The sequence below is a fragment of the Osmerus eperlanus genome, chromosome 9 (assembly GCF_963692335.1).
Source record: "Osmerus eperlanus chromosome 9, fOsmEpe2.1, whole genome shotgun sequence".
Taxonomy (NCBI): Eukaryota; Metazoa; Chordata; class Actinopteri; order Osmeriformes; family Osmeridae; genus Osmerus; species Osmerus eperlanus.
In genome coordinates, this window is record NC_085026.1 from 14,732,844 (window position 1) to 14,758,922 (window position 26,079).

Here is a 26,079-nt window from a genome sequence, read left to right on the forward strand (position 1 = left end):
TTCATAGAAGAAACCGTGTTGCAATTGGTAGATATTATTTGTTATCATTGTTCGAATCCTAAGCGCGTTAGAATGCTACTGTAGCTGCACTCCTAGTCGTTGACTGTTCCTGTGTCTTACACCGTAATACAACGTTAGGGTTGAGTTCGCTTTTCTTATTTCTCTTTCACCGGTACGCTCAACCCATTGGAACAGTCCCAGAGAGAGACAGCTTTGAGATAAATCACATTTGTCCAAAGTACCCCAAGTGTTTCCAGCAGGTGTTCCTCAGACCGGGGTACAAAGTAGCCAAATGAGCTGGTTCCATCCAGGGGTGGGTGGGAAGTAAGAGGACCTGGTGTTTTGGGGGGCCCCCCTCTGTGTGGGGAGAGTGGATAAACAAGATGATCCCAGAGGTGGGGGCTGTGGAGGTGAGGAAGGAGGGTGGAGGAAGGAGGGTGGAGGAAGGGACTGACGAGGTGTTTAGGATTCGTGGTTGGCTGCCTGCAGGAGAGGAGAGACCAGTCAGATCAATGTAAACGAAACGTGTCTCTGTGTGAGGCGGTACCTGCTTAGGCACGTGCACACACACACACACACAGACATATACACACACACACACACAGACACACACACACACAGGCTAATACTTTACATTGGCCCACAACCCGTGAAATGTCTTGTGATGTACTGTGTCGTGAATAGAGGTTGAGAGAGGCGCTGATGACACGGTGGATGTCTCCCCTCTGTGGTCTGTGATTGGATCAGGGAGGACAGAGCGCATGCATCGCTCCCCCTCGGCGGTCATGTCTTTTCTAAAAGACAAGTGTGCTCGCAGCAAACGGGCCTGGATGAAACTGACATCTGCCCCCTCTCTAATTCCAGATGTATTATTCTGAGGTGGTGTACATGTGCGTGGGCAATTTGTTCACGTCCACATTAAGCGCGGGCGCGTGACACCGAGTGTGTGTTTGCATGTGTACGTTTGTGTGAGAACCTGAGATAACCACATTAGGGCTGTCTGCTACACCTTAAACGTTAGATAAACGTTGTATTGGTGCAGGCAGTGGGAGGCTGAATGTCCTGCAGGGGGAGGGGAGGGGAGGGGGGGAGTGCTAGATTTAGCAGGTCAGGCCGGCAGCCATATCTCACTGGCCTCTATTGGGTTTGGGACCAGATTAATAGGAATGGATATGGTGGTGGAGACCAGCCTTAGATCTCACTGTGTGTGTGTCCGCTCCCAGGCATCTGAGCATTAGGCCAGTCCTCTATCTGTTCTCTCATCTGTGTGTGTGTGTGTGTGTGTGTGTGTGTGTGTATCTGTCCTCTGATCTGTGTGCCGGGGTGGTTGGCTGGAGTGATGCAGCATGCAGGCTGGGCCAGCTAATACAATCACTGCTAGGCCTCACTATCGCCACCATCAGATGGGGTATAAACCGATTAGACTGCACTTCAGGGCACACATAGATTTCTGTAATTACAGTCTGTAAAACTCCTCAAATTCAATTATTTATCTGATGTTTTTCTCTCTGTTCTGTGTCCCGCTGGCCGGAGGGAAGAGAGGATGGGAGGGGAAGGGAGAAGGAGAGGAGAGGATGGGAGGTGAAGGGAGGGAAAGGAGTGACCAGAAGAGGAGGTGGAGAGCGAGGGACACAGATATGGTGTTTGTGTCTGAAGTTGCGCTGCCCTGGCCCCAGTCTCTGATGACAGAGTCTACTGTTCTTCAGTCAGACTTCTGGAGAGGAGAATCTACTGGTTCACTACAAGGTGTATGGTAGTTCATAAAAATAGCTGGAAGTTTCCCTTCCTCTAGACGTGCCTGGCCAGGCCCGGATCTGCTCGTCATGAGATGTGTGTTTTCTAAAGGCGTGGGGGGGGGTTTGTGCAGTTGGCGTGCTTGTGCGCACGTGTAAGTTTAAGATCTGCGTCTTTGGTCCGAAAACACACAAGTTCCACCGTATTTCTGTCGAGGTTTGGAGATCACCTTCCTTCTCTCTCTCTTTCTGTCTGCCACTCTGTGATCTGGTCTGGCTACAGAGAGGAAGGAGATGGTATGTGTGTGCGGTGGGGGGGGGTGAAGAAAAGAAAATGCAGGAGAGATCAATCTGTGGCCTGTAAGCAGTAGCAAGCTCATCGTGGTAATTTAACACACTGCCAGAGAGTGTTCTTGGCTTCTCTGGCTCCACGCAGCGCCGAACCCAGAGACAAGCCGAGCGCCCCCTCACATCTAATGTGCTAACAAGCTCTCCTTCCCTCGTCTCCTGCCTGGCAATGTGCCTGCGCCCTGCGAGGCAGCGACAGAGGAGCATGGTGACAATGAGGCGCACGGCAGGAGGGGGGGAGGGAGAGAGAGAGGGAGGGCACAAGCACTTCTCCCCTCTGCCTTTTCATCAGCAGGGAAAATGAGTTTCTGGTAATACACAAAAGAGGCTATTCTCCTCCCCTCCTCTCCTCCTCTGCTTTCCTGTCCTCTCCTCCTTTCCTCCTTTCCTCCTCTCCTCCTCTGCTTTCCTGTCCTCTCCTCCTTTCCTCCTTTCCTCCTCTCCTCCTCTGCTTTCCTGTCCTCTCCTCCTCTCCTCCTTTCCTCCTCTCCTCCTCTGCTTTCCTGTCCTCTCCTCCTCTCCTCCTTTCCTCCTCTCCTCCTCTGCTTTCCTGTCCTCTCCTCCTTTCCTCCTTTCCTCCTCTCCTCCTCTGCTTTCCTGTCCTCTCTTCCTCTCCTCCTTTCCTCCTCTCCTCCTCTGCTTTCCTGTCCTCTCCTCCTCTCCTCCTTTCCTCCTCTCCTCCTCTGCTTTCCTGTCCTCTCCTCCTCTCCTCCTTTCCTCTTCTCCTCCTCTGCTTTCCTGTCCTCTCCTCCTTTCCTCCTCTCCTCCTCTCCTTCGCAACATCTTTTCAGCGGCCGTCTCACTCGGTCTCTGCGGACCCGTTCTTCCTTTGAGATGTTCATCAGCAGAGCTCTTCCAGCAGGTTTGCAGCAGGGCAGAGCCGTGACAGTGGGCAGTTTTCTCCTCGCCTCTCTCTCTTTCCCTCTAGTTCACAAAGAGCGAGGGGATTAGTTGTCGTGGCGACAGGATGGCATTAGTGGCATGTGGCGTTGATCAGGGAGGGGGACACACGCAGAGCGAGGGAGCAGTAGAGGCACAGGAGTAGTGGAGGAGAAAATGATGCTATTAACTATCCCAGCAGTGAGGCTTTCCCTGCTGCTGCTATCAACACGCAGGTCAAGTACCCTGCCCCTGGGCTGTGGTCTATAGTGTAGACTGCCTTTATATGCCCCTGGGCTGTGGTCTATAGTGTAGACTGCCTTTATATGCCCCTGGGCTGTGGTCTATAGTGTAGACTGCCTTTATATGCCCCTGGGCTGTGGTCTATGCCCTTGGGCTGTGGTCTATAGTGTAGACTGCCTTTATATAACCCTGGGCTGTGGTCTATAGTGTAGACTGCCTTTATATGCCCCTGGGCTGTGGTCTATAGTGTAGACTGCCTTTATATGCCCCTGGGCTGTGGTCTATAGTGTAGACTGCCTTTATATGCCCCTGGGCTGTGGTCTATAGTGTAGACTGCCTTTATATGCCCCTGGGCTGTGGTCTATAGTGTAGACTGCCTTTATATGCCCTTGGGCTGTGGTCTATGCCCTTGGGCTGTGGTCTATAGTGTAGACTGCCTTTATATAACCCTGGGCTGTGGTCTATAGTGTAGACTGCCTTTATATGCCCCTGGGCTGTGGTCTATAGTGTAGACTGCCTCTATATGCCCCTGGGCTGTGGTCTATAGTGTAGACTGCCTCTATATGCCCCTGGGCTGTGGTCTATAGTGTAGACTGTTTTTGTAGAGTCCAAGCCCTGAGTTTAGTTCATAGTAGGAAACAAGTTCAACCTGAACTTCGACATCTTAATGTGAAATTGAGATTCTCACTTGAAGCACCTTTCTGCGTTAGTTATGTAACCTGGGAGGTTTTCTCTCCAGAGCAAGGTTCGGTAAGTGTAGACAACAAGGTCATGACAATCTAGGTCTTCTAAGGCTCTTTGTAGCCAGGAAGTGGGGAACCAGGTGCAGGTAGACTGACTCACGGTCTGATGGGGTTGTTCTGATAGGAACAGACAAACTTGAACTAGGTTAGTGTCCTGGTGGGTTAGGTGTGATTCCTGTTCAGTGCCATGTGTGTCAGTCAGACCTGATGTCAGTGTGACACGTTTCCTGTTCCTGTCGAGTGCTAAGTGCCCCCCTCCATGACGCAGGAGGTCTGGAGGTGTGATGATCAGAGCCCTGGGAAAGGGATATCAGTCATTACTAGCTCTCGCACACACACACACACACACACAGACTTCATGAAAACCCCCAATGCATACAGATATTATTCCTCTTGCTCTCTCTCTCCCTCTCTCCCTCCTTCTCTGTCTCTCACTCAATCATTCACTGTCTCAAACACACACACACACACACACACATACATGTCTTAAGGCCTTGAGCCCAACAGAGCAGGAAGTGAAGTGATGGGAAACAGGAAAAGGCAATCGGCAGGTTGTTCCCCCTCTGAGCAGTTCCTAACACACACTTTCACACACACACACATTCACTAAACACACATTCGCGTACTGTGTCTAACACACACACCCTGTGTGTGAGAGACACTGCTAGAACACTGTTAGTGTTGTTCTTCTGTCAGTTCACCCCAGGTGTCTCATCACCCGCACACACAGTCCTCCTGTGATGCTCCTGAAATAACCTCTCCCCTCTCTCACCCACAGCACGCCTCTCGTCTCTGTGCCCCTGCTCTCTCTGCACCCCTCCTCACCCCTGCAACCCTCCTCACCCTGACCTCCCCTCCTCACCCCTGAGCTCTCTGCCCTCCCCTCCTTCGCCCCAACTCTCTCTTTAACAACTTCCTTTCTTTTTCCTCTGCTGCCCTCCTCACGTATACGTATACTCCCTCTCTCTCTCCCTCTCTCTCTCTCTCCCCCCCTCTCTCTCTCTCTCTCTCTCTCTCTCTCTCCCTCTCTCTCTCTCCCTCTCTCTCTCTCCCTCTCTCTCTCTCCCTCTCTCTCTCTCTCTCTCTCTCCCTCTCTCTCTCTCTCCCTCTCTCTCTTTCCCTCTCTCTCTTCATCTCACCCCTTTCAACCCTGCTCCTCTTCTGTCCTTCTCCTTCTCTATACCTTTCACCCTCATTCACCCTTTTAGTTTTTCTCTCTTGTTGTCTCTCTTCCCCCCCCCCCCGTCTCACCCTCTATAGGAACCTCACCCCTACCCCCCCCCCCCCATCCTCTCCTCTCCATGTCAGTTCATATTCTACGTCTTAGTTAATCCAATCGTCTCCATTAACAGAATCTCATCATTCTAAACCCATAATACGCTGCAGCCTAATGCAATACAGGCCATTTACCCAATCCCATCATTTTCTCTAAAGTGGATCACCAGGACAGTAAAGGCCATCGCCGGCCCATGTCAGCCTCTACCTCCACTGTGATAGGTGGATAATACAGTTGTGACATTATGGGATGTCTGCCCTTACCTAGGAGCCTGTAATGCTCCCTGATGGTTGCCATTAGGAACGGAGAGAGACTTTCTGATGGAGAGTTATGGAGTTCATTAAAGACGTGTTATCAAGGTAGAGGAAGAGGCAGGCCTGGACCCAAACAGTTGTTAGTTTGAATCCCTGCTAAACAGAGGCTGAAATTTGGTAAATGAACTGCATAGAGGTTTAGGTTAGACAGATGCTGTATGTAGGGGTTAGTGTTGGAACAGGGCCGCTGCCAGACAGTAGGAGTGGATTTGGTTCAAATCCGTGGTTCAGTCAGAATGTTATCTCTGCTAGCAGTGTTGTTTTTCCCCTTGACCTCTGAACCCAGCTACGAGGAGAGAGCTCGGTATCTAGAGACGATTGTCCAGCACCACCTGGAGCCAACCACGTTTGAGGATTACGCTGCCCGAGTCTTCAGTCCCGCCCCCTGCCACCACCTCTCCTCCGATGCAGGTAAACCACGCTTCCCTCCCAGCCTTAGACCAATCACGGTTGACCTCTCATCTTCCATCTGCAGACTCACCCAATCAGGCAGGGCCTCACCTGTAAGTTCACCAATAGGGACACAGTTTACCGGAAGCTGTAGTTCTAAGAGAGGATGGTAAAAGTAGAGAGATCCTGTCCGTAGATCCTTTATTTCCTAGCACTCCACCTCTCTAACTCTGAAGAGGTTAAAGTCATAATCCGCAGTTTTTATAACTGACCGTCTCGCTGGGTTGGGCGCCTGGGACAACAACAGCACTCTTTCTGGAAGCTGTGTTTGTAAGCAGAGCTGGAGCGTCCTGCTCCTGTTTCAACTGCAGATCATGACTTTATAGGAGCGGTTAGTAGACTCAGCCGGTAACAGAGAAACATAGAGAAAGACGGATACTTTGTAACACATTGTGTACTCGATCTCTATAATCTGTGATCCCACTGACTCGCTCAGTGTTGTTTCAGTGTGGATGTCTTAGCTACAAACACATCACAGACTTGACTGCCTAGCTACACACAATTATAGTTAGGGGTTTGCCTAGCTAGTGTCTACCAACAGACACAAATATAACCTTGTCTGTCTGTCTATCTACACACCATTACCGACCTGTCTAGCTACATACAAAGTTATAGACCTGATCTACAGGCTACATTTTGACCATGTTTGTGTAGGCATAGACAAACAGTACAGACATGCCTGCCTGCCTGCCTGCCTATCCAGCACCCATGCATGGCACAGACACAAGCTGGTTATGGTGGGGTCACAATGTCCATCTCTCACTAGGAAGTCGACTAGATTTTAGACTGAGCTGTCCAAACTTCAGATGTTTTTGACCAGTGTAATTGCTATCAGGCCATGGTGACCCTGTCATAACAAACAAACCTGTGCCCTCATGTTGTTTGAGCATTTTTTATGAACATACAAACGTGTTGCTTTGGGACTGAAACACGACCCAGCCTGGGGGTGGAGGGGTCTTATTCCCAGCTCATACTGCCTGGGCTTCTTCCATGTGGAAGGAGTCAGTGGTGATGAGGTGGTTGGTCGTTCTTCAGCCCCAAAGCCAGACCTTCACTGGTGAAAACCCATGTTTCTGTCTCAGCTAACAGCAGCCATACTCTGCCTCCCCTTAACCGCCAAGATCATAACACTCTTATTTGTTTCTTTTCTCTTTGTTTTTTTGTTTGTTTTTATTTGATTTCCCCATTTAAATTTTCTTGTTTTTTGTTATTTTGTCCCTCTCCTTTCTGTTCCCTTGTAGATCCTAATGTTTCACTTGTGTATATATAAAGGTAAGACCACCTGGAGATCAGCTGACCCCTGATGCTTCTCTTATTGGCTAACCGTAAAACCTTCCCTCTGATTGGTCTCTCCGCCTTCTTCTCTCCATCCTCCAGTTCTTACAGTGTGTAACGTGGATGACAGTTTGCATGTGTCTGTAACAGGCCAGTCAGGCTTCAATGTCGTATCTGTTTCTCTGTTGTCTTGGTGACCACTGTTATTAACCCTCTGTTTTCAATAACCACTAACTCCTGATTTCTCCCCTTGTTCTCTGGCAAGATCGTGTGCTAAGACAGGTCACGAAACACACACACACCCACACACACCCACACACTGTCTGGATGCACTGCAGACATGGTTAGTTTGGACTGTCTTGTATTTCAGTGCAGTTTCTGCTTGTTTCCTTGCCTCCATTCTAGAGTCTAGAACTGAAAGATGAATGTTAGTAATAATAGCGTAATGGTTTATAAGTCACTAATGGCACAGGGGTGGGGGGTTGAGGTAGAGTGTATGTGTGTAAGTGTGTGCGTGTGTGAGTGTGTTGACTCAGTGTTCAGGTCCTGCTCTTTGTGCTGTGTGTGCTATTGATTCCCTCTAAGCCTCCTCACCGCTCCTCACTCCTCACACCTTTTATCTTTGATCTCTTCCCATTTTTCTCTTATTGTCTACGTCTTCTTTATATTTTCTGCTGGTGTTCTAACTCCTGGCTTGCTCTCCAATATACTCTCCTTCTCTCTCCTTCCATGTGGTTTTCTATCCTTATTCCCTAATCTTTCCTCTCCTCTCTCTCCTCTCTTCTCTGTGACTCCTCCTCACCCTCTCAAGAGAGCAATGGTTTGCTTTACCTTCTGGTTCCCAAATTCCCTGTAGACAGCCTTGGACAGACCAAGGGCAAGGGCAAGGGGCTGAAACGGAAGGTGTTTCATGCTAGCTGTGAATGGTACGAAGAACCAGGAAGATTTTTCTTACATCTGCCTCTCCCCAGTTCCCTCGGATTAGTTTCAGTTGTAGAGGTATATAGGTGTGTGTAGTAACACAGTATATACTGTATATACTGTTTGGTCATGCCAGTATAGTTATGACAGCATGAATCCAGTGTAATGTTATGACAGCATGTCTCCAGTGGAACATTATGACATCATGACTCCAGTGTATCCTTATGGCAACATAACTCCTGTGTAACCTTATGACATCATGACTTCAGTGTAACGTTATGACATCATGACTTCAGTGTAACCTTATGATGTCATGACTTCAGTCTAACCTTATGACATCATGACTTCAGTGTGTCCTGATGTCATCATGACTTCAGTGTAATCTTCTGATAACATTCCTCCAGTGTACACTTACGACAGCATGACTGCAATGTAACCTTATGACATCAATGACTACAGTGGAACATTATGACTGATGATGCTTGTTTGGTGACCATGTAGTTAGAGTGGCTCCATTTCTATGCTGCAGTGTAGTCTAGTTGCATGCAGTACCCCTCCCAGCCCTCTACAACAGAGCTGACCTCAGAGAGCTCGTAGACATGCTAGGCATGGTAGAATGGTGACCTAGAGTCTGACCTGCACATCCAGGTAGGTAGGATGAGCAGGTGTGTTAGAGCTCAACTGGGCCTGTCTCTCTGCCATTCTGCCTGTCTGTCTGTCTGTGACTTGTTTGTCTGTCTGTCTCTGTCTGCCTGCCTACCTGTGCTGTCTGCCTGTCTGTGTGTGTGTGTCTTTAATAGACAGGCTATGTTTTTTTATATCCTTTCTCTGTCTCCCTCTCTCCTTCTCTTTCTTCCCTTGTTCCCAGGCTCATGCCTAGAGAGTCAGTGGGGAGAAAGTCCAGCAGTGCTGCTCGACGGGACCGACTCAGCCTCGCCAATGTCCCCTCGTACTAGCAAGAGCCGCATGTCAATGAAGCTACGACGCTCTTCTGGATCAGCCAATAAGACCTGAGTTTCCCCTCCAAATCAGCCAATAAGACCTGACTTCCTCCCCAACTTGGCCAATGAGAACAGATTTCCCCTTTGGATCAGCCAACATGACCTAACGATAGCGTGCTGCCATGCCTTGGGCCACGCCCAGCATTTACCTGGGCTGCTACACCTGTCTGGCTCAACCGGTCTCTGCTGTTACATCTTCCTGAACCCGCCTTACCTGTCGAGGTAACACTCAATAAGACAAGAACTCCTGTCACTACCTGGACCATCAAAACCAGCCTCCTTCAAACGATAACAAAGAAAATACAGAGACTTGTTCGTCTTTTAAGGTTACATTATAGGCAGTGAGAGAGTGTACTATAGTTTGTGAATAGTTTATGTATAGTGTGATTTTCTGTCCGATGAGTCATGTGCCATGACAGAAATCACAGATTTGAGGATGGAGAATATTCATTTTCCTAGTTGTTAGGTGGATGCTAATTGGTCAAAGTTTTTTTTAGCTATGAAAGGCTGGTCATGGATTGGTCTAAGTAAAGCACTTCCGGTTACTTCAGATGTTGTTGTTTGTTTATTTCACGGTGAACGTGAAGCTGGTCCACTCTTGAGTATAATATTCACTACTGTTTATTTAGGGGTCATGTGTTGTTTATCTTTTTTTATCAAGATTGTAAAATTGGTTTTCACCTGATAAAGAATGTTACTGATTATTTTGTTTTGTTCATATATGATGTGTTTATTTGACTCACCCCTATCTATGACACACTTGTGATGAATATATATGTGAGAATATATACATATTTAATGTGTATAGAGTATGGACTGTATGTGGTCTATCTATGTATATATTTGAAAATAGCTGCCAAAAAGATGACATATATTAACCTCAAACTTCATGGAGACCAACTGTTGGACACGTGACAGCCCAGGGGTCCTGCTTGACTTCTGTGGGAGTGGTGCAGGCTGATGTTCAGCTTTACTTCATCAGGATAGTGGTTGAGATCGAGCTGTACTGTATGCCCTTAGCGTCAGCATCACCTCAACATCAGTCTCTCTGGTCTGCAGCTTGATATGCTGCAGCTGGGCTTTGCTGCAGAATGCCGGGACTGCAGGTCGGGCCGTAGAGCTAGAGTGGAGGCCTGTCCAGACAAAAGTTCTCAATGGGACTGTGTTCTATTAGCTGTATTTCTATGGGAGGGTCCTCCAGCATGTCTCTGACAGCAGTGTTCAGTCCAGTTGCCAAGGCTGTGTACATCCACACACACACACCAGTACACAGACACCATTTTTTTTTTTTTTCCCTCATGCTTTTGAACAATGCTTCGTCCTGGTCTGTTAGGACTGTGCTATGTGTTGTTGGATAATTTGATTTTTTATTCTGAAGATAATCATTTCCAATTTGAATGATTTCTTAAATTATTATTTTCCGATGATCAGAGGACAAGGTTGGAATATGATGATCAAAACGCTCAACCAGAGATAGAGACAGGAGGCATCATGTCCTGCAGCCTTACGTGATTTTGTTGCACTCTCAAACTCAGACCTGCACTCCAGACAGTCTTGTGTGTGTACCACAGTAGAACACTCCAGACAGTCTTGTGAGTGTACCACAGTAGAACACTCCAGACAGTCTTGTGAGTGTACCACAGTAGAACACTCCAGACAGTCTTGTGAGTGTACCACAGTAGAACACTCCAGACAGTCTTGTGAGTGTACCACAGTAGAACACTCCAGACAGTCTTGTGTGTGTACCACATAGTAGAACACTCCAGACAGTCTTGTGTGTGTGTGTGTACCACATAGTAGAACACTCCAGACAGTCTTGTGAGTGTACCACAGTAGAACACTCCAGACAGTCTTGTGTGTGTGTGTGTACCACATGTTCACCTGCTGTCCTGCTATGTGACTACTGACCAAATACTGCATGACACCAGTACTAACTGCATGTGTTGATATGACAGCTACGCAAGCACACTCACACAAACACCCACACGTACACACATGAGATGACATGCAATTGACTCTAGTATTATTGTCAAACTTAGTAGTATCTATACATTTGTAAAGGCTGTTGCAGACGAGTGGAAGTGCAGTGGAGTTTGACAATAAAAGTATTCCTGCCACAACTCCCCCAGTGCTGCGTGTGTGATTAATGTTGTTGGATGGTGGGAATGTTAGTCATTCGGATGGGTCATATACACATATACTAAACTGTTTTACATTTGAAACATTTATTGACAGTTATAGAATAAATTCATAGTTCAGCTTACAACATATAAAAAACAAGAGTGGGCTTAACTGTAAGACCATTATGAAAGCATTTTCTACCACAAAAGAAAAAAAACGATTTTATATACTAACAATAAGCTTAATTTTCTGTATGAAAATACGTCTTGGTAGCCTTGCTTACATAGGAATGCCACATCAAACAAACACACTTTCCATAGGAACTACATTAGATACATTTTCAGAATATTCAGAATCCCTCTTTTTATTACACACTTGACATGACATAACTCTAGACTATTTCAGCAAGGTTTAATTGTACCCTCTTCACTGCAGCAGACAGTGTTAGTGTGTTCAGCTTTATTCATCATTTCAAATTAATGTGATGACGTTTTTATCTTGTTACACAAATCATAAAATACCAACTTTAATGTAATACAAAACAAAAGACAGCCACATTCTTGTACTCTAGCAACCGGGTCGAACCGCCATTTGTAGCAGCATCACTTGCCGCGTCTCGGTTGGGTGCGACTTGTTGATGTGGCGAGTGAGCCCGGGCGAGCTGTAGAAGGTGGACGGACAGTGCTTGCAAGTGTAGATCTGCTGGTCCCCCGGTGTCAGCTCTGGTCTCACCAAAACCCCGGGCCCCGCGTTCTTCCCTGTCGGCCCCACAAGGAGCTCGTCTCTCATTGCATGCCAGAGTCTGTGCTTGTCTCGGATCTCGGCGGAGGGGAAGTGCGCTCCGCACAAGTGACACGGGAAAGTGATCTGTCCGTTCTCTAACTGAGTGTACGGAGAAGCTTTGATTGTCTCGTGTGCCGCAAGGTGTTTCCTGAGATAAGCCTGTCTACGGAACTTTTTGCCACAGTAACGGCAGTCGTACATCTCCTCGGCTCCGGGTGGTTCTATAAACGGAGATGCGGTCACCTCCGGCGACTCAGGACAGAGCAGAAGGCTAGGGCTGTCCGTCGACCTGATATGCAGGTCGATAGATCTTTCCGAGATGGTCCTATAGCGGTGATCATACGGTGGTGGATCTGGTGACCTCCCGCGCAGCAGCTGTTCCTGACTGTGGGAGCTGTCCACCGCGCGCTTACACTGGGAGCTCTCCATTGTGCTTTGGTGCTGATTGTTCACCCTCAGCTCGCTCGCGTTCTCCTTCCCCTCTACCGACTGTCGATCGTGGGTTCGTGTCTCCAATTGAATCTTTTTCGTCGCCTCTTCGTTGTTTGCCGGGCGAGGCTTGTGCCACCTGCGATGGGAGGCCAGGTTAGCAGGACAGCTGAAAACTTTGTCACATTCGGGACAGCGATACTCCACACGCACGATTCTAGAGCACTTGTGTTGTGCGAGGGAGAACGGGTCCGGGTACTCCTCTTTACAAAGCTGACAGATGAATTCACCTAACGGTTTCTTATTACCGGAGGATGATCCCGGTGGTTTTAACTCTGGACTCTCTTTCTTGATCCTAAGACCCAGTACCGGCGAGGTAGTGACCTCGTCCTCGTAACTGAGCTTACGAATTACCTTGGGCTTCTTGGCCACCGACTTGGCCTTGCGCTCCGGCTCTATGTAGGTGCGTTTCATGGTGTGGTGGACAGTAGGATAAAGGTGCAATGTAGGGTCATACTTCATATCCGCGTGTCCAAACGAAGCATGGTTCATCAGTAGTCTCTCAATAGAGGACACTGGGGTGGGCATTGGGAACGGTTCTGTTGCAGTCGCTGTGGTCAGACACCGGTCGAAGAATGATTTCTCCAACTCTGTGCCAACTGGTTTTATCGGGCTGTAAGAGAGATCCGCCCGGCCCGGAGAGCTGTCGTGCTCCAGGTCAGTGAAGGCGTATTTACCAAAGTCCATGTTGACCTCCACCCGTTCTGCGCCCTCAGGTAGCTGCGCCTGGTCCGCTTCAGCCGCGACGCAGGTCCACGGCTCCCTGGCGTCCACAGGAACCGGGAGGTTCGGGAACTCAACCGGCACACTGGTTGACCCCTCCAATGTTTGCAAAGGGAAATCCGCAGAGGGCTGCTCATCGTTGACTGTGCGTGCTCGGTAGGACGACGAAGAGGTGCGTTTGTTACTCCTTTTAACTAAGAATCCTCTGGGCATGTTGACGCCGGACAGATCCTCAAGTCCACTTTGAAGTGTAGGCGGAAAGCGCGCGGTCCCCGGTGATGAGAAGCAGGGGGCTGAGAGGACACTGATACTTGAGTGTGCGTGGTTGGTTTTTTATCTTTGGGGTCGCCTCTTGTGTTTTTTTTGTTTTTTTCTCGTGAAGTCAGTTTGTGTCAAACCCTGTCCAATCAGCACGGACAACAGGGAGGTGGGGCAAGCCTTAAGTATCCAGTTACAGTGTCACAGCTAATAAGGATTATGCATTTCAGACACTTGACATCTTATCATGGCATGATTTCCCCAAGTGCGCGTTTAAGCACCATTAGGCTAATCTACATCTACAACATATTTATGTTAGTTCCTAATGATAACCTACGCCAGTGCATGCCAACACCATCAAGTACGTAGCTGATGAGCTCATTGTAATCTAGATGTTTTGTTTAATTTTATTTAAGAGAAATGTCACCGTCTGTGTGATTACACTTCTTTGATAAGCAACAGTCGATCTGAGTAACAGCCACAATTTGGGGGAATGGCAAGGCCTATTTGATTTTCAGAGGTAGGCTAAATTAAGATTTGATCTGATAATGTATCTATAATCCGTAATTATATCAAACATGTATCTATATTGGTGAGAGGTTGATCTTAGATCGCCTATAGGTCACGTCTTGGTATTAGGCTATATTTGAGGAATTCTTAATTATAAAACCAGAGATGGCAAAAGTACACACATCCTTCACTCAAGTAGAAGTACAGATACTCATATTTAAAAAGACTGGTAAAAGTCCTGACTTTATCACTCAAGTTAAAGAAGTATGGGCTCTAAAAAGTGGTCATTATTACAACCTGTTTTAATGGCACGCTTGGGCTTTGTTTGAATAAACAATGTATTGTTTTAAGACATTTGTCAGAATGATAGCTAATTGGCGAATATGCGCATTTACTTAAAGTAGACTGATGCGCGTGAGGGTGGGCTGTGATTGGATGATCACAGCTGTCGGTGATCATTCTCAAGTGTCGTGATCAGCACTGCTGCTGTTGTATCAGTCAGTGGTTAGAGCAGCGTAGCAGTCAATAAAAGGGACATGAGAGGTCAGCTATGGGACAAATCAATTAAGCACAAAATAAGGGACTAATACGGAACAGTTAGCAACCCTAGTCACTCTGGTGACTAAAATAAATAGTGTAAAAGTAAAGTACTGAAACCAGAATATTCCCATCTCTGCAACAGCGTAACAACAGTGTAATCACAGTGTAATGATAGTGCAATAACAGTGTAACAGCAACATCACAACAGTGTAACAACAGTGTAATAACAGTGTAACACTAGTGTAATAACAACATACCAGTGAAATAACAGTGTAACAGAGATGGGAAGTAACGAATTTACATAAATATGAAAAATAAAATAATATGGCTGGTTTGAAAATGTAAGAAGTAGGAAGTACATATATTTGTGTAAAAAAAATAGTGAAAGTAAAACGTTTTTACTTTAGTAAAGTAGGCTACTTATACCAGACAAATCTACTTAAGTAGGCTCTACTTCCCATCTCTGTATAAAACCAATGAAATCCTGGGATTTTTATGCCTCTCTGTTCCTCTCCGTTCCATCCACGTGCATTTGCATTAATAAAGGGCCTTCAGCGTTAATCTGTTGATTTAATGCACTTTACCTGCTCCCTCGTTCTACTCACGCTGTGTTTTACCCAAATGCTAACGGAACGATTAAGCTGTTTACTTTGAAAGGCAGCTTCACCAGCTGCGCTGTCTGCCTTTCAGACTTTAATTGGGAGCCAAGGACACAGGCAATTTATCAGTAAAACATTTTCTAAATTAATTCAATTTATAAAAGTATAAATTGTATAAATATGTTCACATTAATTTAATGTAGATGAGTGTAATTATCTATTGTACATATTTACGTTACCCTTTTGTTTGACAGGAAAACTTGCATTGTGTTTTACCTAGGCCTATATAATAATGCACGTTGTAATACGAGATGATAAGCTATGTGTGTTTTTGTTAATGGGAATTGTACCGTCTGAGTAGCCTATGTGTACATTATTTACATAGGGCAGTAATTAACAGATATGATAACAATTATTGTTCGTTTTTTATAAAGTTATTGTCCCTATGTAACAAAAGGCCACAATTTGTAGGCCTATGTGTAACAATAAATTGTTAGTGTCTCAAAAACACTGACAACGTCTTATCAGTTAAGGTCATTCTTATGCTAAAGGTTTCCTCGTTACATTGTATGTTAGATGATAATAAATGGCTCCTTCTTTGTTGTAGTAACGATGGGAATATCTCCGTGTCCACTTTCCCTGGTGTGAGGCACCGCTATCTCCCAGCAGAGGGGCAGCGACGCTCAGGGCTCAGAGCTGGTGGCGGCCCAACTGGCCGATAACCCGCCAGCTGAAGCACGGCATTCACAGCGATCCACCTCCGCGAAGCTGGGAACGCTGATAAGGAATCGGAGAGGAGAATCACTCTTTATCCCTGGGGGAGCGTAACGAGCGGCCTTGGCGCCTCGCAATATGCTCTTCCCAGTTGGTCCACGGTTTGGGGGCGTCGCTGGAAACTAATCAAGGAGGAAGAGCGTGAGAACTGGCCCCAGCTCTCGGGCTGATGGCGTGACAAGGGCCACCTTGGGAATACGGGCTGTCTTTTCAATAGGGAATGGCAAATTGATAAGCAATCACTGTCATTTATCTAGAGTGAAAAACAAGCAGAAGTCTAACGGATTCGCGTCTCACATTTCGATGAAAACGGCAAATTTGACATAGGTCTACATGATTTATGTTTTTTTTTTGTGTAGTACTTTCAATAAATGTCAACGGCATATTTTCTTGAAAGCCTCGAAAGATCGTTCTGAAACATATAATTGCAGCCGGGTAAAGAAGGTTGAAGGTTGTTTGTAGCCTGGGGAGATATGGCTTATGTATGTGTGATCATTGTTCCGCTCTAATCTCACAGACTGCTGAAAATGAAGTTATTGATCTCAGTCTTAAAGTATTACGTCTGGACTTCTGCCCGCGCCATGTGGTCGCAAACCCAAACAACTCAGACGTTGGAATTCACAGTAATCGCTTACTTAGGCCTAGGCTAGTAATTAGGCTGTTTTCAGATGCCTTGGCTTGTTGTCTTCATCGCTGCCTGGGAGCGCGGGTGATTATGCATTATATGATGATTAAGTGTTGGTGTTGGATTCAACGGATGGCTCTCTGCTTAGCACGAAGCGCTTCAGCACCGCGGGAGGTGGACAGCTCCTGCAGCACGAGCCCGCAGCCAGCTATAGCTGGCAGCTCCTGCTCGACAGCTTGCTCCGTCATTAACGTTTAATTGTTTTTATGCAGCGCTACTCCGGACCCTTTATAACTTATAACGTTTTCTTGGAGTCTCTGTGTGTGTGTTTCTCTGTGTGTGTGTGTGTGTGTTTGAGGGAGGGAGGCAGTATAGGCTATGTGTACTAATGTAGGCATATGTAGCTTGAACATTATTATGTCTTATCAGATTGTCTGTCTGTCTGACAGTTGGCTAATGTCAGTCCATAAATGAACAGATAAACTACTACATTGTCAGTGGTGTTTTGTGACATATCAGAATATAGATTGTGCTCTGTCGCCATCTTCTGGTGGTGTAGTGCAAAAATAAATCAGCAATTTTTTGGCAAACCCCCATGGTAACAACTATCATAATCAGAATTTGTTTTTATTCGCCATGTAGGTTTACACAAACACGGAATTTACCCGAGGGTAAATTAGCGACTAAACTCATCGATCCATGGTCTTAAATCCCATGAATCTTTGCCAAAGTGTTATACTGTATTATTTGGCTGTAAATCCCGTCGTGTGTATGATTATTGGCCGCATTCATGTATCACTTCGAGCATTTCAGGAGCCCCAAAATGAATATTCATGACGAATCACATCACAAAGCATTGGTTGTTGAAACTTTTTTTTCAATCTTTTTTTTTTGAAGGGGTCGGCTGAAGTTGAAATTGTTATATTTCGTTTAAGCTTTATATGCAAGACCAATCTACTATAGGGTCATAATAACTGAGAGCTCTTATATAAACTGGTTAGAAGTGATGCCAGCTGATGTTTTGTTCAGCCAGAGAGAATGGTGTCTGTTTCCTACCTGTGACTCATATTGCACATTAACCTGACTTCTCTGTTCTCTGTCGACAGATCTGAAAGAGAAAAATACTTCACATTATCTCCACGTCTCTTCACCGCTGTCTCTTTCCGTTTCCTTACAAGCAGCACCCCTCCACTACCTCTTATCTTCCTTCTGCTTACCTCACGTGTCAAGTCTTGTGGTTGTAAAGGTGAGTCGCTAAAGTGGTGGGAAGTCCAGAAGGATCCCAAGTCAAATGTTAAACTGCTGAGTCACCATGTCACACAGTGTCCTTGTCACCCCTATGTCCTTGCATTGCCACCTCCTCGCCTGGTGCACTGTACCTGCATCCTTTCCCATGGACATTATAACAAAGTCTTTGTGGGCAGCATGATCTGTATCTCACCCGGTGGCCCATAATCGACACCCCTGTTCTGTCACAGCTGAATAAGAACTACACAAAGATTACGGCACATACAACAGTGCCTCCCACAGAAGCTAGCAAGGTTATTTAATTGCAACAGTAGTGAACAGAGTGATTCAGTGTGGCTAACATTCTTTGCGTGAGTCACTTGTGTACTTTACAGCAAAAACAAAAGTCATGATTCACTGTGATTCACCATCGCCAGTACTGTACATGTCCAGTCTTGTTTGCCACCCGTGAACATGTGTCTCCAATGTCCGCCTCAGGACCTTCAGCACTGTGGGATGTCTGCCTCAGGACCTTCAGCACTGTGGGATGTCTGCCTCAGGACCTTCAGCACTGTGGGATGTCTGCCTCAGGATCTTCAGCACTGTGGGATGTCTGCCTCAGGATCTTCAGCACTGTGGGATGTCTGAGGGATTCCCAGTCACAATCTCCATCCTCCCGTCACCCTCTACCTTACACCGACAGAGTTCCCCCCAAAACTGCATTTAAAACACAGTTCAGCACAGACCTTAAATGGTTTGAGTGTGAGTGCACGTGCATGCAGTACACTGTGTGTGTGTGTGTGTAACTCAGAATCCAAGAACAGACAGATTACATAAACAAGAGTTCATGTGTAACCCAGCTGTTCCTCCTTCCTTGTTACCACATGCATATACAAACACACACACACATATATACTTAACACACACACACAACTAGTTGTTAGTTGCACTAGTGTTGTTGTTCCTCCTGCAACACAGTGCTGGCTGGGAATTTCCTAAGTTGTCTGTTCACTCAGTCATGTGACTCCTCATGAGAAGCAAAAGAACATTCCTAGAACCCCAGATGCAAACAAAGCGGCCCTGCTCTGATTCATTACGGAGATGCCTAGTTTGCACCATTGTGGGTAATTTATCAGGTGTTCATTCTGCATGCAGCTTCATTATAGCCTAAAGCATTCACGCAAAAAAATGTAATATAACCCCACTTCATGCGTTTTCTTGAACTGATTAACAAACTAAAACTTAGAATCTCAACGTATCAAATGTACGTTTCACAGCGTCAGTTGGGGTAGCAGCACATTCGCTGTCGTTCAGTTTGCTGCTTCGGCACCAGTATAAAGACAAATTAATCTTTGCTTCTACCTTCATTTAACCTCAAAATGTTTTGGCTGAGCTTTCTGGCCTTCCCTGTTGTACAATCTGCAGATAGAGAACATTCCCCTACATTTCCTTGTGTGCTCCAAACTTACTGATACATCCCAATGGAGTTTCCCTCAAACTAACTTTCAAAGAACTTCTCAAGTGTTTTGTTCTGTGAATAATGTGAGTTCAGCAATACTCTTGGTATTTCCTGTCAAATTTATGGTTGGTCCAGCTAAGTGACTTTTGAGTATAAGAAACACATTCACATACAGGGAGCTAATAGTGGCTATTATCTCAATCAATTATTTACTTGTCAGGTGAGTGTGTGAGGTTTTCAGGGAATTCCTATACCAGCTATAGGTAGTGTGCAGTATCTGAATGCCTCCTAATAACAGTGGGAGTATTCCTGTCTACATAGACATATAGCCACTAGAACGGCTGTAGGCTTTCTGCGACTGTCAGAGCACTACAGAAACCCCCCTGAGGCTGGAGTCAGCCGGCCATAGTTGTCCTTCGGAAATCCCCCACCTAGTTCCGTTGGCTCCAGGCTCCTCCCATCACATTATAACCTACAGTCTGCGGAACACTCAACCTTACAAACCAACTAACTCGACATAGTGTCAACAATGGACAAAAACCTCTATCGAACAAGTATCCGAAACAATATGGATTATAAAGGCGACGGTAGCGATTGTAAAGAGGGGAAGGTGCAACCCAGTACCGAGGAACGGTTGGATAGCGGCCTGGACTCACTGAAAGAAGAGGAATACCAAGAGGTGGCAGGGGAGCTCGAGAGGCTTCGGGTGGACTGTGCTCCTCAGAAACAGAGACCCGAGAGACACGATGGCAGTCAGGATTTGTGGAAGATGCAAGTTTCAGAAGACGGAGACACGTAAGTGGAACAGAAATTGTTATAGAATCGAGTATAAATTATATTAAATTAACTAAAAACTAAAAGTTGGCCTATATTTATACAACGTTTTGGCACTGCAATCAGACTTAAATTTGATTGTGATATTTGTTATTATGCATTCGGCTACGAATCAGGTTAATTCAATGCACTGCAGGATAGTTTGTAAGTTGTGGTCGCGTTGCATTTTGCGTAAACAAAAGACTATTATCAGAACGGAATGTACTATGGCTCAGGGTCAAAGTAGGCGGCGCACGAGCTCAGCTGGGAAAGTCCCGGGCGCGCTGCCAGGAATCCGACCGACTCGCCTAGCGCACGCCATTGCGTCAAACCACCACTAGAAAAAAAAAAATGCATATGAAGTGCTTGGAATGTGCAGCGAAAGTTATTCTTTCTGGCCAACAATGAAACATATCCTCACTCTTCCCTCCAGACTTCTACACCTGGCCATTATCCATGAAGCCAAGGACTGTGCGAAGAAAATGATCCAGTTGTCCCGTAATGAACCCTTCCTTAACCTACAAAACTACCAGAGACAGGTACACAAATGCATCTGTGCTACATATATCTTTAAGAACTTTACTTTGTGCACTTCCAAAAATAATTCATTTGTAGAGAGAAGGAGAGAGAAAAGAGTGAGACAGAGGATAGAAAGAGAAATATAATGAGAGATAAGGTGAATGTAAAAAAACAAGATGGAGGTATCAGATGAAGAGATCTAAACCCCCTCCCTGTTTCCCCCTCCTCCAGACAGCCCTCCACCTGGCGGTAATCACAGAGCAGCCTGAGCTGGTTGACTGTCTTCTGGGGGCGGGGGCAGACCCCTCCATGGTGGACATGGGGGGTAACTCCCCTCTCCACATTGCCTGCCGCGGGGGCTCGTTGGCCTGTTTCAGCCTGCTTACGCAGACACGCCCAGGCTCTGGTTCCAACCCTGGCGCCAACCAGCTAGCACACATCATGGCTACAAATAACTACAGTGGTAAGAAACGGATCGATTTTTTTCTCAATCCATCTAAAGTGGAGTGTTAAGATTCTTCTAGATTCAATCAATCTCCTGGCTCTGTCTTGAGTAATAGGTTGCTGAGAGCCATCTCTGGTCTACTTGTACTAGTCTAGACTAGCCTGGGCTGGTTAGTCCTGTAGTCTAATTGAGGTGTGCCATTCTGCTTTGTTCCAGGTCAGAACTGTCTACACTTGGTCTCCCTGCATGGCTTCCTGTCACTGGTGGAGAACCTGGTTGCTCTGGGGGCTGATATCAATGCTCAGGTATGTTACATGTATGTTACCGTGGTTATCTCTGTGTTAACAGACATTCACAAACTTCCCCTCATTGGTGGCTTCTACAGAACTACAGTGGCCTAACCCTACATTTCCCCTCTGGGCCTCTAGGAGCAGTGTAATGGTCGTAGCTCCTTGCACCTGGCTGTAGACCTGCAGGATCTGGACCTGGTTCGACTGCTGCTTCGCAAGGGAGCCAATCCCAACAGCCTCACCTACGGAGGACACAGCCCCTACCACCTCACCTATGGTCGCCATAATGACACCATCAGACAGGAGCTGCTCGCGCTAACCAATCCTGAGCTGAGGGAGCTGCCCGACAGCGAATCAGAAGACAGCGAGGAGGAGGAGGAGGATGGCCAGTCGGAAGAGGATGAGGTGTGTGTCTGTGAGGACAGTCTTTGTAGACTAAGAACTTGTAAAGGGTGTACTTATATGTAGGTATTATATAGTAAGTATGGTAAGACTATAATTTACAATCTTCTCATGCAGGTGGAGTATGATGACATCCAGTGGAACGGTCATTAGCAGTAAGTAGGAAGTAGGCCCTGGAATCTCCAGCAAGCCACAGCACGAATATGATGTCACATCCTGGGGCCAGTTGCTTGCAATGGTACGGCGGGCATGCTCAGTCAGTGCTGGTGCACAGCGTGGACAAACGGCACAGAATGGACAGATGGCATGACCTCGGACAGACTATGAGTGATGGAAAGCTGTGTGAACCAATGAGACTTTTCAAGACGTGTCAATAAACCAGTGGATGTGCTATAACATGGTCGTATGGTTCTGTGAGAGAAACCAGAGTGTACATCATCCTTTTGTTTTGGGGACACCCTCATGTATCATATTGTAAATGTCTATGTAAAGATTTATTTTTTTATAAAGAAAAGTGTACATTTGTAAAGACGTTGTAAATGTCCTTTGACTTGTGAAGGAGACGGGTCACACACACTCAAGTAAATTAAAACAGATATATTTAACATCCGGTTCTTTTTCAGTCTCCATTAATCCCTGAGCTAGACAAGAGTATGATATGAAGGAGTCATCTCAATTCTCTCTCAAAAGATAATCTCCAAATATAAAACCCAATTTTCTGCACACGGCATATGTCGGGTCCAGGATGTAGTTCCTAAAAAATAGCTCTATATAAACACAATCCTAATTTATTTTTGTCAAAAAGTGGTTTAAACACAAGGTTTAAACCACCGGAAAATTAACTACTGACAATTATGAGGAACTAAAAGCCGTGTCCTGTTCTAGGAAGAACACAGAGTGCAGAACAGTTTATTGTCAAAGTGCTGATGGGAAACATCAGCTGACCGAACAAGAAGTTCCCAGAGGGGCGTAACCAGATTCCTGATAGCAGGAAAAAGAAACTTTTCGGGGATTCTGAGAAGTAATTTGATAGTGAAACACAAACGCAAGGTCTGCAATCAAAACAATTGTGAAATAGTGTGCGCATTCAAATTAGGAGCTAACAAGTGAGTCACTGTGGTTTTTTTGATGCAATAAGTCTTATATATGTACAGTGGCTTAGGGGCTTTCAGGTTTGTTACAGTAAGTCAAGTCATTGCACACCAAGTCCACCCATAGTCAGTCAGCAGCCACAGGAACCGGCCTAACTTCAGGAGAACCTTAATCTGTTACGTTCAACACTCAAAATTAGGTGATTGTTTAATTTCACTTGTTAAATTAAGTATACTAATTTAAATACTATTTAATTTCATGTGTCATGTCTCAAGATTTTTACCTTTCAAAAACGCCTAAAGAAATGTACAATGAAACTAAAAGTGGATTCCTGAGGTTTGCTTCGGTCCCAGCAGAATCCACGGAAGTTCCTGTACAAAACAAGTTCCTAGCAAGAATAATCTTTGTTTGGTTCAACCTTAGTGCTGAGAAAACGTCAGAGGGGAATTAGAAGCAGAGATAGAGAGCTCTGAGGAAGGGTGAGAGATTGAATCAGACAAAATCAGAGGCAGAATCAGAGATAAGGAAAGCAGAGAGAGATTGTGTCCTAACACAGTTATAGTGTCAGGACACAATCTCATGATCAGTATGTAGTCAAAATCCCCAAAGTTACAGTAATCTACTGCAGGCTGTCTGCATAGTATGTTTATGGACAGGCTAGTACCTAACATCCTGTTTCTATCAATATCAAGCTTTTGTGTTTGCATCACGGTTAAGGCGATTCAGACTAATGGGTTGGAACTAGGGCTGGGAAATATATAAGAAAAATTGATATCTCGATATTGTCAAATTTTACGATATTCGATATATATCTCAATATGTTTTCATTTAAATAATAAAAAAACAGGATTTTCTTTTGCCCCCATTAGAAAACAATTTAGATAGAACAGCTATTGCTTAAGTTCAAAATGTGTAGTGCAAATTTAAGCAGTTGCCATAACATGGTACTTGCAACTTGACAAAATGGACCTCATATGGAACAATTCATGCAGAGGTCCTCATGTGACAGGACAAGAAGAGAGCAAAAGAGAATGAATGTGCGCGTGCAATTTCCAGTTTGTGCATATGCTCTTTGTGAGCATGTGCACAAACGGTGTTAGTCTGTGTGTGTCACATAGGAGCCAGACGGTGATCTTAAAACACAAGCAACACAAGGACCAGCAAAAAAACAAAAATGATTGCAATTTTATCGCTAATATTTGATACATCACCCAGCCCTAGTTGGAACTGGTACGAACGACAGGGAATATCCTTTTCAGACTTATTACTTATTTCCTCAAAAGATTTATTTTAAACCATGAATAAACCAACAAACAAGCAAGTTCAAAATGTTTTTAACAAGACAAAATGCAACCTTCCAAAATGTGAGTTTCTCAAAAACATTCTCTTTAATTGAACAGCGTTAATATACAGCAAAAACAGGTGACTGAGTCGAGCCCTCTCATGACGCGGATCTGTGATCTGTGAGTGCTCTCTGGGATCGTTTGCTATGGTCTGGCACGCCAACATGGCCATTAGCTCCTCAGTCCCGCTCGGACAGTGACACCAGGTGGACATCAATCTCAGTCTCAGACAGAATCCTGAAGGAGAGAAGACCAATGAGAACACCAAGTTAAGATTAGAAGCAGCTCCTGCCACCACATCAAAGCCAGCCATGAAACAGAACGAGGGCAACAAGTCTATTCATGCGTCTGCTCTGGAAGAAGCCATTCATCTCAAGTCCAGCTATTACACTTAGCTCTCTGAACAAGCCACAAAACTGTTGACTACTTCACTGCTACAATGAGTCCTCAGTTTTACCCTGACAATATACGCTTCACACTTGGCCAAGGCGTATGACTTTGGACTTCAAATCTTGAGGGTGAGTATCTGTTACAGCAGTAATCTCTGTGTGTCAAGCAACCTTCACTTGCCTGAATTTAGGATCCTCAGTGGTGATGACACCAATCTCCAGCTCAGAGGGCTTGAAGTCGATGGACAGGACAGTGGACAGACACGTGATTGCAGTCTGGGAAAAGAGGAGAGAACAGGATGGGAGGAGGTGGAGAAGGGAGTGACATATTAGTAAAAGGAGGAACAAGCAGCGTGGAAATATGGGGATGGAGAGAAGGATGAAGGGGAAAGAGGGAGGTAATGGGATGAAACAACAACAATCAGAGAAAACAACACTTCAGGTTACCATGACGTCCATGTTACAACGGGCGGGTGATGTTTATACTGAGAAGTGAAGTTAATCACCTCGACCCTGTTACATACAGATCTAACGTACTAATATCCTGATTTAAAATGTCAAGTCTCCATTTATGAGACTCATCTCCATGAGAGCCTTCTCACCTCGATGGTTTGCTCAAAGGTCCAATCCAGCTTTTTCTTGACCTTCTTCTCCAGGAAGCTGGTGGCCTCGGTCTGTTTGACGCCCGCGGCTGTGGCCTTGAAGCCACAGTAGTAGCCTGCTGGATCACACTTATAGACCTGAGGACCATTTTCCTCATCCACACCGATCACTATCATACCTGGAACACAGACACAATAGGAACATTACTTTATCATAGTTGGAACACATTTATATTTTGATCTTCTACTACTACACACAAGACACAATTAAACAATGTATACCACGGCTGAAATGACCACAGTACAAAAGGAGATCTGGGAGACAGAGGAGATGATGCAGGAAAGACAAAAGGAAGGACAGAAAAAAGGGAAGATAGATCCAGATTAAAGGACACAGCCTGACATCAAGAGACGGTCTTTCTACTCACAGCAGCCAAGAGGTCTCATCTCAGCATTCTGTGTGTAGACCTGGGAGATATCAGCGATCCTCTTACACAACATGTCCACAGGGATCTCATAACCGTACTTGTACTGCCAGTTGGCTGCTTCATACCGTGCTCTCTGAACCTGGGACTTACTGTCAGCTGCACACATACAGAAAGAAAAAAAAAAGGATTATTATTTAATTTGTTCGTCCACCAACAAAGGATTCTGTTCAATGAAACTATGAGGATGCTTGTTTCTCACCAGTCATCCCAGACATGACACAGCCGATGTTTTCTGTGATTCTGAACAGGTGGGTGACAGTGGAAGCATCTAGAAGCTTGTCCTGGGGGTGATTGACACATGGAAGATACATTCATATTTTATCCATATATTACATAGCTGAGCTGCTGAAAAGTATAGTTGAGAATTAATAGACTACTCACAGGGACTTTCTTCTGAGTGACAAC

The 26,079-nt window shown here is 45.6% G+C and overlaps 4 protein-coding genes across 6 annotated transcripts in view; 2 read left to right on the plus strand and 2 right to left on the minus strand.

Annotated features, from left to right (window-relative positions):
- ralgapa1 (Ral GTPase activating protein catalytic subunit alpha 1) overlaps positions 1 to 9,887 on the plus strand; it is a 46,029-nt gene extending 36,142 nt beyond the window's left edge. For both annotated transcript variants that reach the window (XM_062468685.1, XM_062468686.1), the window contains exons 42-43: positions 5,823 to 5,947; positions 9,051 to 9,887. In XM_062468685.1, the coding sequence (XP_062324669.1) occupies positions 5,823 to 5,947; positions 9,051 to 9,196 (271 nt within the window). In that variant the 3' untranslated portion in view covers positions 9,197 to 9,887. The remainder of the gene's footprint in view (positions 1 to 5,822; positions 5,948 to 9,050) is intronic.
- Positions 9,888 to 11,425: 1,538 nt separating this feature from the next.
- LOC134026583 (insulinoma-associated protein 2) lies at positions 11,426 to 13,583 on the minus strand. The gene has a single exon (XM_062469472.1). It carries the CDS (start codon positions 13,510 to 13,512, stop codon positions 11,872 to 11,874), a length of 1,641 nt encoding a protein of 546 aa, XP_062325456.1. The 5' UTR covers positions 13,513 to 13,583; the 3' UTR covers positions 11,426 to 11,871.
- Positions 13,584 to 19,726: 6,143 nt separating this feature from the next.
- nfkbiab (nuclear factor of kappa light polypeptide gene enhancer in B-cells inhibitor, alpha b) lies at positions 19,727 to 22,370 on the plus strand. 2 transcript variants are annotated; one of them, XM_062469474.1, is made up of 6 exons: positions 19,731 to 20,086; positions 20,538 to 20,643; positions 20,855 to 21,086; positions 21,285 to 21,373; positions 21,497 to 21,763; positions 21,878 to 22,370. In XM_062469474.1, the coding sequence occupies exons 1-6, from the start codon at positions 19,821 to 19,823 to the stop codon at positions 21,911 to 21,913; spliced, it is 996 nt and encodes a 331-aa protein (XP_062325458.1). In that variant the 5' UTR covers positions 19,731 to 19,820; the 3' UTR covers positions 21,914 to 22,370. The 2 variants fall into 2 exon arrangements, with proteins under 2 accessions (XP_062325457.1, XP_062325458.1); XM_062469473.1 differs by lacking the exon at positions 21,878 to 22,370 and having other exon boundaries at positions 19,727 to 20,086; positions 21,497 to 21,841.
- Positions 22,371 to 24,217: 1,847 nt separating this feature from the next.
- Positions 24,218 to 26,079, minus strand: part of psma6a (proteasome 20S subunit alpha 6a) — a 2,558-nt gene continuing 696 nt past the window's right edge. Inside the window, 6 exon segments of the mRNA XM_062470397.1 lie at positions 24,218 to 24,432; positions 24,766 to 24,860; positions 25,187 to 25,365; positions 25,615 to 25,770; positions 25,874 to 25,955; positions 26,056 to 26,079. The exon segment at positions 26,056 to 26,079 is cut by the window's right edge and continues 13 nt beyond it. Coding sequence (XP_062326381.1) covers positions 24,375 to 24,432; positions 24,766 to 24,860; positions 25,187 to 25,365; positions 25,615 to 25,770; positions 25,874 to 25,955; positions 26,056 to 26,079 — 594 coding nt within the window. The 3' untranslated portion in view covers positions 24,218 to 24,374.

Bases quoted from the DNA above. Each gene is read 5' to 3' on its own strand.
- LOC134026583 (XM_062469472.1), bottom strand. From the start codon at position 13,512: ATGCCCAGAGGATTCTTAGTTAAAAGGAGTAACAAACGCACCTCTTCG.
- nfkbiab (XM_062469473.1), top strand. From the start codon at position 19,821: ATGGACAAAAACCTCTATCGAACAAGTATCCGAAACAATATGGATTAT. The intron at 21,087-21,284 runs GTAAGAAACGGA...GCTTTGTTCCAG, and splicing joins GGCTACAAATAACTACAGTG to GTCAGAACTGTCTACACTTG. The intron at 21,374-21,496 runs GTATGTTACATG...CTGGGCCTCTAG, and splicing joins GGGCTGATATCAATGCTCAG to GAGCAGTGTAATGGTCGTAG.